Source organism: Crinia signifera, chromosome 2 (genome assembly GCF_055691185.1).
Source record: "Crinia signifera chromosome 2, ASM5569118v1, whole genome shotgun sequence".
Lineage (NCBI taxonomy): Eukaryota > Metazoa > Chordata > Amphibia > Anura > Myobatrachidae > Crinia > Crinia signifera.
Window position 1 is genome coordinate 201,922,881 of NC_139218.1, and position 15,820 is coordinate 201,938,700.

The following is a 15,820-nucleotide window of genomic DNA, read 5'->3' on the forward strand; positions in this document are numbered from 1 at the left end:
GGAAGTCCTGAACTGATAAACGTGCTGTTGAGGCTTTATATTGTTGCTCTCTGAAAATATAAAAAGCACTGACAAAGATGCTCTGAAAACAACTTAGGATCTTAAGGACATACAGTGTGTTATAGCTCAACAGCACCATCTAGTGACAAAAGAGAAGAACAACACCCACTCATTATCCCCTCCAGCTTTATATGCTTGGGCAGATCTGAAGTAATACAGCATAAGAACTTTATAGTACCCTGATGTGATGAGATAGGAGCCGTGGAAGCCACACGTTCGAGGGCTCACTCTAGAAAACCTTATTCAAGCACGAAAATGCTCCAGGAATAATCATGCTGCTTTAACAGGCCACTAGGGGGAGGCCATGCGTGAATCTGCCCATCAATTATGCCAGAGCTGAGGGAATAGTACCCCATGATCAACCAGTCTCGACACACATGACTAAACGTCGCCACAACAAACCCAAAGGAAGACCCCCTTCTGGATTAACACAAGCTCAAGCTTTTTGCTCTTTATTTGGTGCTTCAACCCGGGAGTCCCCATCACCTACGCCGTGCTCACACTCCCCTACCACACGACCAGAAGATCAAATCATACATAATCCCTCTGCCACATCGCCACCAGAAGAGAGAGCCATGGCTTCACAGGACCTGTCCTCCATACTATCCAAACTCAAGGAGATACCCACACGGCAAGAGATGCAAGAAGATCTCCGCTCTTCTGAAAAGAGGATCCAGGAGTCCATGCAGACTCAAATTGCTTCTATTAAGACAGATTTCAAACACCTGGCGAATCGAGTAGTACTCCTAGAAGAACAAACGGAAGAGGTGGATATTCAGATATCAGATATACATGATTTGGTGTCTCGTCAATCGAGGGCCCTGACTGAAATGGGCCGCAGGTTGGATGATATGGACAATCGCGGGAGGAGGAATAATCTAAGGATTAGAGGTATTCCAGAGGACATCCTACCTCAAAACATTGAGAGCGCTCTGTCCAAGATCTTCAAGAACCTTATAGAGGCAGATGCAGAGCACCAAATAGTCTTCGATAGAGCACACAGAGCCCTAAGACCCAGAGGAACCCCAACTGAGAAACCAAGGGACATAATCTGTAGACTTCATTATTTTCAAGAAAAGGAGGAGATCTTGAGGGCGGCGCGACTTTCACCAGATCTTACCTTCAATGGCCACGATATACAGATCTACCAAGATTTATCATGGACAACCTTACAACAAAGGCGCTTACTACGCCCCCTCACGGACGAACTTAAGAAGAAAAATATCAAGTTCAGATGGGGGTTCCCCATAAGTATACAAGTTGTCCATAAGGGCAAAACATGTATCCTACAGGAGCCCGAGGGGGTGGACTCTTTCTGCAATACCCTGGACATACATCCTCCAGCGCTGGTTAACTGGCTGGACCCAATGGAACTGTCGACCAGACCAAGACCACATAGGGAACACTGGCAAGAGGCTCACCACGGCAAGAAAAAGAAACCCAGCAACCCTCAACCCATGGCGTCAAGCGGCAGGCCAAGGGACCAGATACAGAGCCAGCAGAACGTGCCGGGGACCTCTACTCCTGACACGTAACTATGTGCTGACCACAAGAGAGACTTTCTATTTCACTATTTCACTGTAGAGTTAGCTAATTTGTTTGGGTAAACAAGACTGCCCACTCCTGAAATGTTTCTCTTAGAGCTGTGTGTTTAGGTCAGAAAAGGTGTGTGGCGATCTGAGCTGCCAGGGATGCGCATGACCAGATGAGATCTTTGGCCTTATAGTACTTGGCGGTTGGATTTCCCCATTATTTACCCTAATGGGTGATAAAAAATTACAACAGACGATATTGTTATACAGAGCCATGACCACTATGTCTCTATTACCTGCAATATGCGCGTCCTGACTAGCTCAGATGAAGCTTCTAGCATTGATCTTCATATAGGCAAATGATACATAAATCTATTTGTACCATAGATGTGAGCCTATAATAGAACATTTAGTGTTGAGACTAAGGTTTTAAATTTCTTCATTGGTATAATACCTTATTATATGTTGTGTAGGACGGGTGGTTCGCCTTGTCCTCCCCCTTACCCCCTACGCTCTGCTGTAGATCCGTAGCCCATGAGACGACATAGGTCCCTCATGGCTAGAAATGCAGAGTCACACATACTTAAAGTTTTGGTTTATTGCTTGCGCAATATTAACTTTTCCTTAACAGTTACAGTTTTTCCCCATGTATTCACCCTCCCCACTTCTTCCCCAGTTCCCATCCCTTGGCTAGGGGGCCCAGGAAAACTGACACGTTTTAAGACCAAAACATGGTGGTTAACCTAAAGATAATATCGTTAAACACGAGAGGCCTCAACATTCCTGAAAAAAGATCGAAAATATTACACTTAATGCATACTGAAAAAGCAGATGTGATATTCTTACAGGAGACACATTTTAAAGGAGACTCAGCTCCTAGATTGTATTCCAGACACTACCCGGTGGGATATTTTAACAACTTTTCCGAATCCAAGGCTAAAGGGGTTGCAATTTTGTTCTCTAAGAATGTCCATCTCTCCGATATCACAGAGCACCCGATAGGAGATGGTAGAGGATTGTTGATCAAGGCCACTATATCCAAACAGGTTTTTTCATTCATTAACCTCTATTTGCCAAATAAAGGCCAGATACGCTTCTTGAGAGAGGCCATGGAGCTAGTAGAAAATAAGTTAGAGGGTGTTGTGGTGACTGGAGGGGATTTCAATTGGGCCATTGACCCCGCATTGGACTCCACCACATCCGCCAATAACACTTCCCAAAAAGACATAAGACGTTTTAAATCAATTTTACACGATTTCCAATTGATTGATACTTGGAGACTAATGCACCCTAAAGATAAGGATTTTACCTTCTATTCACATCCACATAAATCGTATACCAGAATAGACTACTTATGTTTAGGCCATAGCTCACTAGAAATGATCACAGAAGCATCAATAGGGCAGATGGTGGTATCTGACCACGCGCCCATTACCTTATCCCTATCAATACAGGGCTCTCCCACCCGACAGTGGAACTGGAAATTTAATGAACAGTTCTTGAGGGATGACGATTGTAGAAAACAGATTGGGGACGCTATAAGGGACTACCTGGAGACAAATGTGACTGAAGGGGTATCACCAGTTACAATATGGGAGGCACATAAGTGCGTAATTCGTGGAAAATGCATCCAACTAGGTTCGTGGCTGAAAAAAAAGAAAGCTGAATGTAAGACGGCCTTATTGACAAAGATAAGATCCCTAGAAATGGTCCATAAAACCTCCCTGACAGCTGACACCTTACTGGAATTACAGGAAGCACGCCTGGCACTGAATAGCCTACTTAACGAGAGCACACGTAGAGCATTTAGAAAGTGCAGACATAAATTCCATAGATGGGGGAATAAACCTGGTAAACAGCTGGCAAGGGCTTTAAGGGCACAGAGGACTTTGACCTATATAAAAGAAATGAAAGATACTGAGGGTCAGATGCACTCAAGCAACTCGCAAATTGCACAGATATTCCATAAATACTATACTGCCCTCTATAACCTAACCAAAGATGACTATCCGGGAGAAAGGTTAAATTTAGAAAGGGACATACGGGAATATTTATCAGAAATCCAATACCCTGTTCTACCATCAGACTTAACAGCCACGCTTAATGAACCATTCACAGAGGAAGAATTAAAATTAGTGTTAAAAAGTACCCCATCGGGAAAGAGCCCAGGGCCAGATGGCTTTCCGGTGACTTACTATAAAGCTTTTCAAGAGAAGCTCCTCCCTCTCTTCCTGCAGGCATGCAACACGATATCCCAAGAGCAACCCCTATCACCTCAATCCCTTGCTGCACATATTACGGTACTACCAAAGGAGGGGAAGGATCCTTCACTGCCTGCAAGCTACCGCCCCATCTCCCTACTTAACATAGACACCAAGTTGTTCGCGAAGCTATTGGCGAATCGCCTGGCGACACTAGTTCCCTTGGTGGTACACGAAGATCAAGTAGGTTTTGTGAGGGGTAGGGAGGCGAGGGAAAATACTATCAGAGTCTTTGACATAATAGCACATGCCCAGGCAACCCGCACCCCAGTCATGTTCCTATCCACCGACGCTGAAAAAGCGTTTGATAGAGTGCATTGGAAATTTATGGAAATGACATTAAGGCATATAGGTTTAAACGGCCAATTCCTACAAAAGATCTTAGCGCTATATGATTCCCCTACAGCACAAATAAGGATAAATGGCACACTATCGCCCCAGGTCTCTATTTCGAATGGGACGAGACAGGGTTGCCCCTTGTCGCCACTGATATACGTATTATGTATGGAAGCCCTGGCTAGGGCAATCAGGAAGAACTCCAATATAAGGGGCTTAAAGGTAGGGAAGACCGACCACAGATTAGCTCTATTTGCTGATGATCTTTTAGCAATAGTCTCGAATCCAATAGTATCTCTACCAAATATCATGGGGGAGTTCTCCAGATATGGAATATTATCTAATTTCAAGATAAACTATTCAAAATCCACTGCATTAAATATATCCCTTTCCAGCCACACTGTTGACTCTCTCAAGCCTAGCTTCCCTTTTCAATGGGCCTCTTCCCATATCAAATATCTAGGTATACAAATACCAAACTCCTTGCCATCTGCGTTTGCGCTTAACTATACTCCTCTGCTCCGGACTATGCGCCGTGAATTAACTCAATGGGCAACACAGAAATTCTCTTGGTTGGGGAGGATGAATATTATTAAAATGAATATTCTCCCTAGATTCTTGTATCTCTTTCAGGCAATCCCTTTGAGGATTCCGGCGCAATACATCGGAGAAGCACAAAGAGTTATAAGCCAATTTGTTTGGGGCGGCAAGAAGCCTAGATTTAAGCACTCATATTTATACTATAGCAGGGACAGAGGGGGACAACGTCTGCCTATGTTGCTAGCTTACTATCAGGCCACAGCCGTGCACAGAGTGCTAAATTGGACCAGGGTAGACGTGAATCCCAAGCAATGGATAGAATTGGAAATGTATTCTTCCTCTGTGAATCTTCATCTTATTCCCTGGCTAGCAACAATCCCCCCAATTAGACATCCAACAATTGAGCCCACTTTAACTATTTGGAAAAATCTTAGGTATAAGTTGGGTCTCTCATCTCCGAACACCCTAATGTTACCATTTATCGAGAACCAGGATTTTCCACCGGGAGTCTCTGGTTTGCAGGCAAATAGGTGGAAACAGCGGGGTCTTACTAGAATAATTCATCTACTGTCGGGTGGGAAAATTACTGCTTTTACAGACTTGATGACAGAAAAGAAACTATTTCAATCAGATGCTTGGTTTTATTTCCAAATAAGACATTTCATACACTCAAAAAGGCCGGAGGTTACCCTAAAAAAAGCTCCTACGCAATTTGAAATGATTTGCTCACGGGCCTCTGAACCTACACATGCCCTCTCAGCAATATATAAATTACTGATACAGGGCCATTTTCCGGATATCCCTGCCTTTTGTGAGAAATGGAATGGGGACCTAACACACGGGTATAACAATAGACTGGGAGAAACACTTTGAGGTAATGGCAAGATGCTCGACGAGTCTTGAGATAATAGACACCCAATATAAACTCTTAACTAGATGGTACAGGTGCCCAGATTTTCTTCACAAAATTTTTCCATCGGTATCCCACCTATGTTGGAGATGCAGTAATTCAAGGGGCACTTTGATTCATATTTGGTGGGACTGTGACAAGATTAGACCCTTTTGGGAAAAAGTTATACAACTCTCCTCAACAATATTGGGTTACCAAGTTCCAGAGGGTCCCGACTTTTGGCTTCTCTCACATTCCAAAATTCCGTTATATAAATACAAAAAGTCCCTTTTAAAACACCTGAACAATGCCGCCAGAGCAGTAATTCCGACACACTGGAGGGACACAGAACCCCCAACGATAGGGGAGTGGTTTAGTAGAATCGATTTTTACTGCACCATGGAAGATATCTATTATGATGCTCTAGATAAGCAAACAGATTACATGTCGACATGGCTACAGTGGATTGATTTTAAAGCGTCAATAAAATATAAAGAACAGGTAAATTCCGGCACATCTATAGGAAATCAGTAGGTTGCAGGATGCTATTAACGCTGAGCTCACACATCCAGGAGACCCTTTGCCCAAGATACACTTGGGATGACCCCATAAGATAGGACAGATTGAGGCCCCCCCGACCACCGATCACCATCATACCCTTCTCTTCCCCCCCTTCCCATGGGAATTACCACCTGGTCCCTTTTCCTCCCCACCCCTCTCTACTTGAGTGTTAATTTGTTCCCTCCCCATTCTCCCTAGACATACGAATCTTTTCATTTAATACCATTATACTGTGGTTAGAGAATCCTACCCTTTAGGTATAATTCATCTGTATTGAAAGAGCAACATATTTTTTTTTGCTAGGATGATGTATTGCAGTGCGTAAGAAAGTTAGAGACACATCGAGGCTAAAATAAGAATGCGGTTAAGATCTCTGATACATAAGCCCAATGAGTCTATGTACCTAACTATTCTCTTGTAAGATCGTATTGTCTGTATATCTGTTTTTGTATTTGTTTTTCCACTTGAAAAATTTAAATAAAGAATATATAAAAAAAAAAAAAAATACAATAAATATACACCATTTAAGACCCAGTGTACGCACTTGGTCAGTTCAATACACATTCAAAATACAATAAATATACACAAATTAAGACCCAGTGTACGCACTACACATTCTTACAGACCCTGATTGTGATAAGACTACAAGTGTTCACCCCCGCCACGTCAGGAATGTTGTTTCCTTTTTTAGAAATTGTCTTCTCCAGTCCATTTACGTTGTATATTTGTTTTTATATTTTCGCAGTCATTTTAGATAGAAACATAAACTGTAACTTAATATTTATATGTTTTTGTGCACTGCAAAAAAGACTTTCTTTTGTTTCCCTGGATCTACTCTCTCAGGGGTAGATTTATTATAGCGGCGCCTATCGCGCCGCTATAAAAGTTCCTGCTTCGCCTCATTAGCGAGGCGAAGCAGGAGGGGACACCGACAAGATCTATTAAGATCTTGCCGCCGGAGTGGGGGAGCGCTAACTCCCCCCTCCGGCGATGTCCCTCCTGGAGACAGCGCATCAGTTAATACTGATGCGCCGTCTCCTTTCCCCCCGGCCGGCTCACTACGCATGCGCGGGATCTCGCTAGTCTCGCGAGATCCCAGCGCAGCTCAACGCCAGCAGCAGGGACAGAGCTGTCCCTTCTGTTAGGTATAGGGCATCGCCACCTGCAGCTGGCGAAGTCGACAGCTGCAGGCGGCGGAACGGTCAGCGATGCTGACCGTTCATAAATCTGGCAGGGGCGCAGTGCAAAATATCGCCCCTGCGCTATGCCTCCTGCCCCACACCGCCGGCGTTAGAGTAAACGCTCGGCGGGTGTGATAGATCAGGGGAAGCGCTATCCCCTGCTATAACGCACGGGGATAGCGCAGATTCCCCTGATTGCCATATAATAAATCTACCCCACTCTGTCTTGCGGTATCACACCTCAATATACACTCAATGAATCTTGATATTGATAAGGAGATAATTTGAATCTATTGATATAATTTCCAGTGCGATCGATCACCTTTCCTCTGACATTTACAAAGTATGTATTTTAAATGCAGGGGTTTGCAGAATGATGGTGACTAGGGGAGCCAACTGTCTAGACTGCAGAAACCGGCGCTCAAATGTTGTAATGGGTTTAAGTTTGAACTCAAATGGTTAAAATATTTATCCGCTGCTGGTACCCACACAAGAATTAAAGCAAATGGAGGGGGGATTGACACAATGCTTTTTATAAATTTATAACTATACAGTGTGTCCAGTTTACATTTTTATTCAGCAAGGTAATCACTTATATCCACTAGCCGCGCATGGTGTCAATTCCCCTCCATGTATTTTAAATGTGCACTAATGGATTAGACATTTTGTTCAGGTGAATGCCCTATTCCACCCTGCGATCCTCGCCATCTGTGAGAATGACTCCTTTTGTGGTTTTCACACACTGCAATTGCTGTTCTGAAGCTGGCGCATTTAGCAGAAGGTTATCCCATGATGTGATCTTGTCTGCCTGCTCATTCCTTGAGCTGTATTATCCAATCCACATGGAGACGTGCAGCATACCATTTCCTTATAGAGGCTGCAGCTAACTAATGCAAAGGTCTTGTGGGCTCTTCCAACATTACACTGGTCCTTATTCTGGTTCACTCTGAGGCAAATTCCTTCTCAAATGGACAAAACCATGTGCACTACAGGTGGGCCAGATGTAACATGTGCAGAAAGATTTAGATTTGGGTGAGTTATTTTGTTTCTGTGCAGGGTAAATATTGACTTCTTTATTTTTAGACTGCAATATAGATCTCACTTTGAAGAAAAACCCCACCCAAATCTAATTCTCTCTGCACATGTTATATCAGCCCCACCTGCAGTGCACATGGTTTTTTCCATTTGAGAAGGAATTTGCCTTTGAGTGTGGACCAGAATAAGGCCCATATTAACATCATAATTAAGGCTGAAAAAAGATGTTAGTCCATCGAGTTCAACCTATTTGACTTGTAACTACTGACTTTAATAAGTCATATCTATTGGATTCCCTTAGTGGGCAAAAATGTAACCACCCCCCTACCGGCAATAAGTTCCAAAATTTTACTGTGGCATGACTATGTATGACCCTTTCACTTGACAGTACATGGTTCTTTTTGTTTTAGAATAAAACTGACACTCTCAGGTTATGGCCCTTATTCAGATCTGATCACAGTACAAATTTGTTCTCAAAATGGACAAAACCATGTGCACTGCAGGTGGGGCAGATGTAACATGTATATAGAGTCTTAGATTTGGGGGAGTTATTTTGTTTCTGTGCAGGGTAAATACTGGCTGCATTATTTCTACACTGCAATTTAAATTTCTATTTTAACACACCCCACCCAATTTTAACTCTCTCTGCACTTGTTACATCTGCCCCACCTGCAGTGCACTTGGGTTTGCCCATTTTGAGAACAAATTTATTCTTTGATCAGATCTGAACAAGGTCCTATGTCTCAGACTCAGGCAAGTATTCAATGCTGGGGGTGGGCAGTGACAGCAAGCAGGGCTGCCTGCTCGCTGTCACCGCTCAGCCTCACAGTATTCAACTGACAACCCCCCAATACGCTGATTCCCCTCTCTCCGTTTTTGGAGCGAGGGGGAATCGGCGTATTTTGCTGGAGCAGCGAAACCCGTAGTGAAATGCCGCTGATTCGCTGCAATAACAGCGGGTTTCGCTGTTATGGGGAATCCTCGCAGTCCTGTGACAGCGAGGATTCCCCCGGAACATTGAATAGGGTGATCGCCCGGTGAGGGGGTTAAAAAGCGAGGATCGCTGGTTTTCTGCGATCCTCGCTGTTTAACCTCCTTGCAGGCTGCGGTGACCCGCATTGAATATGGACCTCAATGGAAGCCTAATGTATTGTGATTTACAGTGACCATGCATCCTAGTAGTTTACCCAGCAGTCTCTCTTCTTTCAGTCAAGACAATAGTAGAAGAATTAAAAGCCAATGTTGTGAGCAGCCTGAAAGATGTTGATAGTCTCTATAATATTGAACTCATCAAGCTACCATTGGCCATCAGAGAAATGCGCTGGACTGATTTTTTTGGTAAGTGTGTTTTTTATTTTTCAGTTACCCTTCATAATACATGTAAGAAACCACTAATGTGTGTTAGTTGTTCTTCAGACATTAGCATTTGTCCCTTTTTTTTTTTTTTTTTACTTTATTTATTTTTTGACCCTGACTTGATCAAGTTTATGCAGAGTTTTAAACTTTAATATATTAATGAAGTAAAAATGCATCTTACTTTATAGCTTACCTGACACAAGACCCTTAACAGGTGTTTAGTTGCATCAGCTTTATGTATGCCAGAAAACTAAATATATACAGGTAACTGATAAAAAAAATAATAAAAAAAAATAATTGGTAATGTCAGTAAAAGCTAGTGTGGTTGCATTGGGTGTAATGGCAGCAAGTGACACAATAGTGATTTAAGTCCCACTATATCTCCCAACTTTTAAAAAATATTTTTGTATTGCTCCGGATTTCTTGTCTCATTGACCATACCAGGCTGTAGTGAAGCAGTAAGTGACTGCAGGAATGGTGCAAGAGAATGCTGTGTGAATGGCATTCTGGAATGTATGTGATGGGGACTGTGGTGCGAGAAAGGAGGGCTTTGGTCCCCCGGAGCACTGTTTGGTTCATTATACAAGTGCAGATGGTGTGGTGGGTGCTATAGAACAGGGTCTCTTACTATTAAGGGGTTGATGGGAAATGTTAAAAGGATGTATTGCCAATGGGCGAGGTAGAAAGTCCTATTACAATTGGGATAGAGTTTTATTTATTTTATTTACAGATAAAGATTTAAAAAAAAATTTAAAAAGTTTTTTTTTAACTTAAGTTTAAAAGAAAAATTACCATTTTCGAGTAATACATGTATTATCTGTTAAGTGGTTGGTATGCAGTTTCCTTGGCAACAAAGATATGGGACCCTGGAAGTCATATGCCGGGATGTTGACAATAGTGAAGTGCTTCTTAAAGTATTTTGTATTATGTGCATGTTTGCAGTACAGTTTTCGCAAATCTGTACTGCAGACATGCTTCAAATATCATTTCATATTGCCTGGCTTCCGCAAAATGCATGCCAACATTTTGACTGTCAACTTACTGTATTCAGTCACGCGACCATGGTGGGTTTCTGAATACCCAGTGACTCCTTGTCTGCCTTGTAAACTGCAGTGGCAGTCTCTCAGCTCCAGTCAGCGGTGAGTCACATTGTGATTAAAGTTGCAAAGTGTGTGGGCAGAAAGTCTGTTTGTGGAGAGACAATCTGTGTTTTTGCTTCATAATCTGGTACATTGTCTAGTGTGTACCCATGATATGCGTGCTCCAGCGGGTTCATTAGCGGAAACATCTGCTGGATGGTAATGTGTACCCAGCTAAATGTTTGTGTCCATGTTCAGCTTAAAACCGATGCGTGGCAACTGCTTTGCTAAGAATGTGTGCATACGCACTCTCTTCTATAGGAATGCATCGTTTGCATCGTTTGCATGCACACAGGAGCTAGTCATGGCATGGTAGTTGCTATTTCAATGTGTACGCCCAAGACACACTATTCCCTGTAAGATAAAGATGGTCCTAGCTGTGTTGGTTGTGTATGTATGTGGAAACCCCCTTACAAATCCTGAGTTTGCCCCTGGTATGTATCCTGGCTTTGAGCCACCATCCTTGTTTTGTATGTATGGGGGATTCAATTCTGCAGGAAGAACTACTCAGATTAAGCTCTTCTCTACACTGCTATTATGCCGTATTTACATCTCAGTGCAGTGTACTGGGGTATTCGTTTTTCTTGTTTTGCTGGTAAAGCATTGCCTATATCTTGACTCATAATGGAATTGTAAAGATTCCTGTGTCAGTGTTCGCTACCTTTTTGAAAATGTGTACAATTAAAAAAAAAAAGTGTATATGTGTGATTTAGCATGTTTTAGAAATATTAATGTTTAATTATAATTGTGACCCATTTTTTCCCTCATTGCACAGCGAAAGGAGGCAGCCTAAAAGCTTTAGAGGAAGCTGTAAAGGTAAGTTTGGTGAAACTGCTGTGTGTCTATGGTCATGGGTTCGGTTCCCACCATGGCCCTAACTGTGCGGAGTTTGTATATTCTCCGCATGCTTGCTTGAGTTTCCTCCGGGTACTCTGGTTTCCACCCACTATCCAAAAATGTACTGGTAGGTTCCAAAAAAATGTAACCCAAGCGTGCATCTTAATCACAACATAGTGTGACTAGGATGCATAATGATACTGATTAATTTGATGACCCTTTTGTATATCTGTGTCAATTTGTATAGGGAACAGAACTTGTACTGCAAAAAAGCTGCAGCTGCTACATTGTAGCTTTTTGTGTAAAGTTTTAGAGACTCTGGTACATTTACTGAGATGGGAGTTATTTTTAAGGATGGGACGTTGCCAATACCAACCAGATTCTATCTGTTATCTTCAAGAAGGTGCAAATAAATAGAATCTGGTTGCTATGGGTAACATCCCATCTTCAGTAGAACTCCCATCTTTGTAAAATGGCCCCTCAGTTGCACACAGATATAAGTATTGTATGTCAAGTTAATCTGCACAGTCTATTCGTGCATCCTAGTTACATTGTGAATAAGGCACCAATTTCAGCAGACTTCCAACATTAGATTTTCACACTGGCCTTTAAAAAAAAAAAAATGAAACTCCATCATAACTGTTGAAAGGTGGGGTTGTGCATAGCAACACATCATTCTAATTGCCATGGGTAAAGCACTTTTCAGTTAGCTGTGTAACTTTTTTAGGTTTTTGTGATGAAACCTATTCTTTTTGCCAAAATAACAAAACTACAGCTCTGCCTTTTTAGACGTTGGTTGAGTGGTTACAGTCTTATAAATGTTAAAATTCTGCATGCTCTTATCCTGTATAATAAGTCTATCGCTGCTCATCTCGAAGGATGGGATTCAAGTTTATTTGCTGGCCACTAGATAGCACCTGATAAAGCAATTCAAGTGTTGCTTCATTTCACTGCTCACAGCCACTGATGTTACGGTTATGATGATCTTTCATTTTGATGGGCTGTTAACTAGTTCATTTATGCCCCCTTCACACTGCACAAATAACCCAGGTTGTTGCTGGGTTGACTAGGGTCACTGTGCAGTGTGAAAGGACATTTTGAAAAATGCCGGATCCAACAATCTGACTTGGGGAAAAAGGGTTCACTCAGCCTCACGTGACACAGCTCTGCCCCCCAGATACTTCAGCATCCCAGTAGCAAGCCTGGTTGCAGAGAGCTGTATTTACCGCAAATGCCGGGTTGCTCCCTGATCCCGGGTGCGACCCAGCATTTGCTGTATAAAAGCAGTAGAAGAATAGTGCAAATTGGCACCAAGGGGTGGGTAGCTAAAAGACTTATTTTAGTGGTTGACACGAGGAGGGTTTTTAATGAAATGTCATGCCTGGCTTTTATTTTATATATTCTTGTGCAGAAAAGTAGTAGTTAGATTTAACTTCCCTTTTTTTTCTATGTACACCCACTACAGGCTTCATACAAAGTTCTGTATCAAGCAAATGGAAACAAAGTTTGACAATAATTAAGGTTGATGACAGCCAGTTATAAGCTATTATGATCTGGATAGCTAATTGTAGTTCTTATTTATAATGGATATGATGTTCTCTGGCATAGACTGGCCAGTACTTAAGTTATAATGTAGCTGCCCTAAAAGCAATTACAATCACACATTACTTGTCTGAAGTAATTAGTGTTCTTTAGATAAACCTGTTATCCTTGCAGTGTAAAACATTGTTTGCTATGCATAGCCTATTAAATATCTTTTGACTGGGCTCTAAATTGAGAGTTGGAAAACTAACATTAGAGCTACTTTATATTTTCGGCAGTGTGCTTCTTTGTACCCAGCTTGGAAAGAGGTATTCCGGGCCAGTGACCTGTGCGCTTGTTTTCTTGATTGGTCAATATGGGCAACGGATTTCTATAAGCCTCAATAAACACTCCAATTGTTTTTTTTTATGGTCTGTTTGCATTAGGTGAATGTGGACATTGAGCAAATAACATCAAGTGTTTCTCAAACACCCTTTAAGCCTGCCAGAAAAGGTGAGTATATCTTAACCTCCCCCTTTCATTTGGATGAGACTTATACATTTCATGCAAAGACTAGATTTCTCTTTCAATGGTCCTGGTGACACAGCTCAACACTGGGATGTAGGAGGGTCCGAAGGAGCCAGGCACCTATCCTAAAGTTTTAGAGGGTAGGCTCCTCCCCTACTGCATCCCTGGACTCTTCAGTTCGTGTTAGGTGCCCACTGGAGTGGGTGCTATTCTAAAGGGCTGCAGGAGCAGCCGAAGAATTAGAGTAGTTAGGGGATTTTTATTGTTTTATTAACTTTCACCCTAGCTAGGTAGGCACAGTGTGAGGATTCTCATAGTGAATCCTCACACTGCTAGCGCAGCAGGAGCTGACAGAAGCGCGTCCTGTCAGCTCACTGTGCACAGCGGAGACACTGTCTGGTCTCCCTGTGCAGCGCTTATAGCCTTTTCTAAAAGGCTGCCTGGGCTCCGGAGTACCCTGAAACCGGCTCCACATTTAGGTGGGGATCATGGGGGACAGGCGCTCCGTGATGGCGGCGGCCATTTTATGCGGAGCTTACACGCTGAGCTCCTAGATGAGAGGACAGCAGCGTTGTGACAGGCATGTTCCAAGTGATCCCCAGTTGAGGGGGAGACACTGGAACTAGGAAATCCTACCTAAGGAGCGGCTGGCTGGGGGTGGTTGGCGCCAAAAGGTCACGGACCCCGCAGCAGCAGGGACCTGTGGTCTCTTCCTTCACTCTGACTTTGGCGCCTTTCAGAACGCTTGCAGCGGAGCTGAGCTGGCTTACTGATCCTGGCAGAGTGACTTGGATTTCCTGGGCATCGCTTCCCCGCAGTTGAAACCAACAGACAGATAAGTGACTGGGTGCATTGCCTCTGTATAAACGCTTGTACATTGTTTGCACTGTGTATACTGATAGATATACATTTATCACTTGCATCATGTCTGAGCATCAGGCTGTGGTTTTGGGGGAGGGAGCCCTCAGTGCACTGAGCGCGTGCAATGTTTGCACACAAAAGTTTGTCCCTGAGCAGATGGCCAAGGGGGGCTTATGTATTACTTGCGCTGATGTGAGACCCATGGGCAGTGAACCCCATAGGGCAGAGCAGATGGAACCTGCGTGGGCCAGGGCCCTAGGCAGGTCAGTAAACGCTTTGGTGCAGCTTTTGGACAGGCAGAGTGATGGGCTGGTAGAATCACAGAGACCTATGCCATCATCTCAGCAGTCGTCCGGCTCCTTGCCTCTTACCCAGGCAGATCCTGCACTGATTCAGGTGATGCAGGATACTGCTAAAGGGATCAACAGGTTCAGTGAAATGCTGGACAAAATGGATGATGTGGCAGGGACCCCTAGAAGGTCTTATGCTTTAACTACTGTGGTAGATGAAGAGGAAGGAGAGTATACTGACATCCCCTGGGATCAGGGTGATGATTTGGAAGAGAACTCTGCTGCTGGTATAGAGGATCTCATTGTAGCTGTGAAGCAGGCTTTAAAGCTGTCTGTGGAGGATAAGACTCCTGTTAAAGGTGTTTTTAAGCGACAGCGGAAGGAGGCTGATACTTTTCCTTCAGATGAGGGGTTACAGGAATTGTTAGAAGGGGCTTGGAAAACTCCTGATAAGAGGCTTCAGATGCCTAAGCGATTCCTTAGTCTGTACCCCATGCCAGAGTCTCATGCGGAGCTCTGGGAAAAGGTCCCAGTTGTGGACGCTTCAGTGGCACGTTTGTCCAAGGCTACTGTATTGCCAGTACAGGGCGGTGCAGCTTTTAAAGATTCTGTGGATAAAAAGCTGGAGGGAAACCTCAAAGCTATCTTTGAAGGGGTGGGGTTTACCTTACGGCCCCTTATTGCTTCAGCCTGGGTCTCTAAGGCCATGATAGAGTGGGCTGGTGAATTATGCACCATGCTGCAGGCTGACCCTGGAGCATTACTGCTTGCAGAAAAGATTAAGGCAGCGGCAGAATATGCAGTGGAAGCAGAGGAGGAAGCTATTAAAATGGCAACCAGAGTGTCCACAGTCTCCATTAATGCCAGGAGAGTGCTTTGGCTTAAAGCCTGGG

General features: G+C 43.4%; 1 protein-coding gene across 2 annotated transcripts in view; it reads left to right on the plus strand.

Moving 5' to 3' along the window:
* CDCA8 (cell division cycle associated 8) overlaps positions 1-15,820 on the plus strand; it is a 44,018-nt gene that overhangs the window by 6,049 nt on the left and 22,149 nt on the right. For both annotated transcript variants that reach the window (XM_083173565.1, XM_083173566.1), the window contains exons 3-5: positions 9,605-9,733; positions 11,666-11,706; positions 13,695-13,761. In XM_083173565.1, coding sequence (XP_083029691.1) covers positions 9,605-9,733; positions 11,666-11,706; positions 13,695-13,761 — 237 coding nt within the window. The remainder of the gene's footprint in view (positions 1-9,604; positions 9,734-11,665; positions 11,707-13,694; positions 13,762-15,820) is intronic.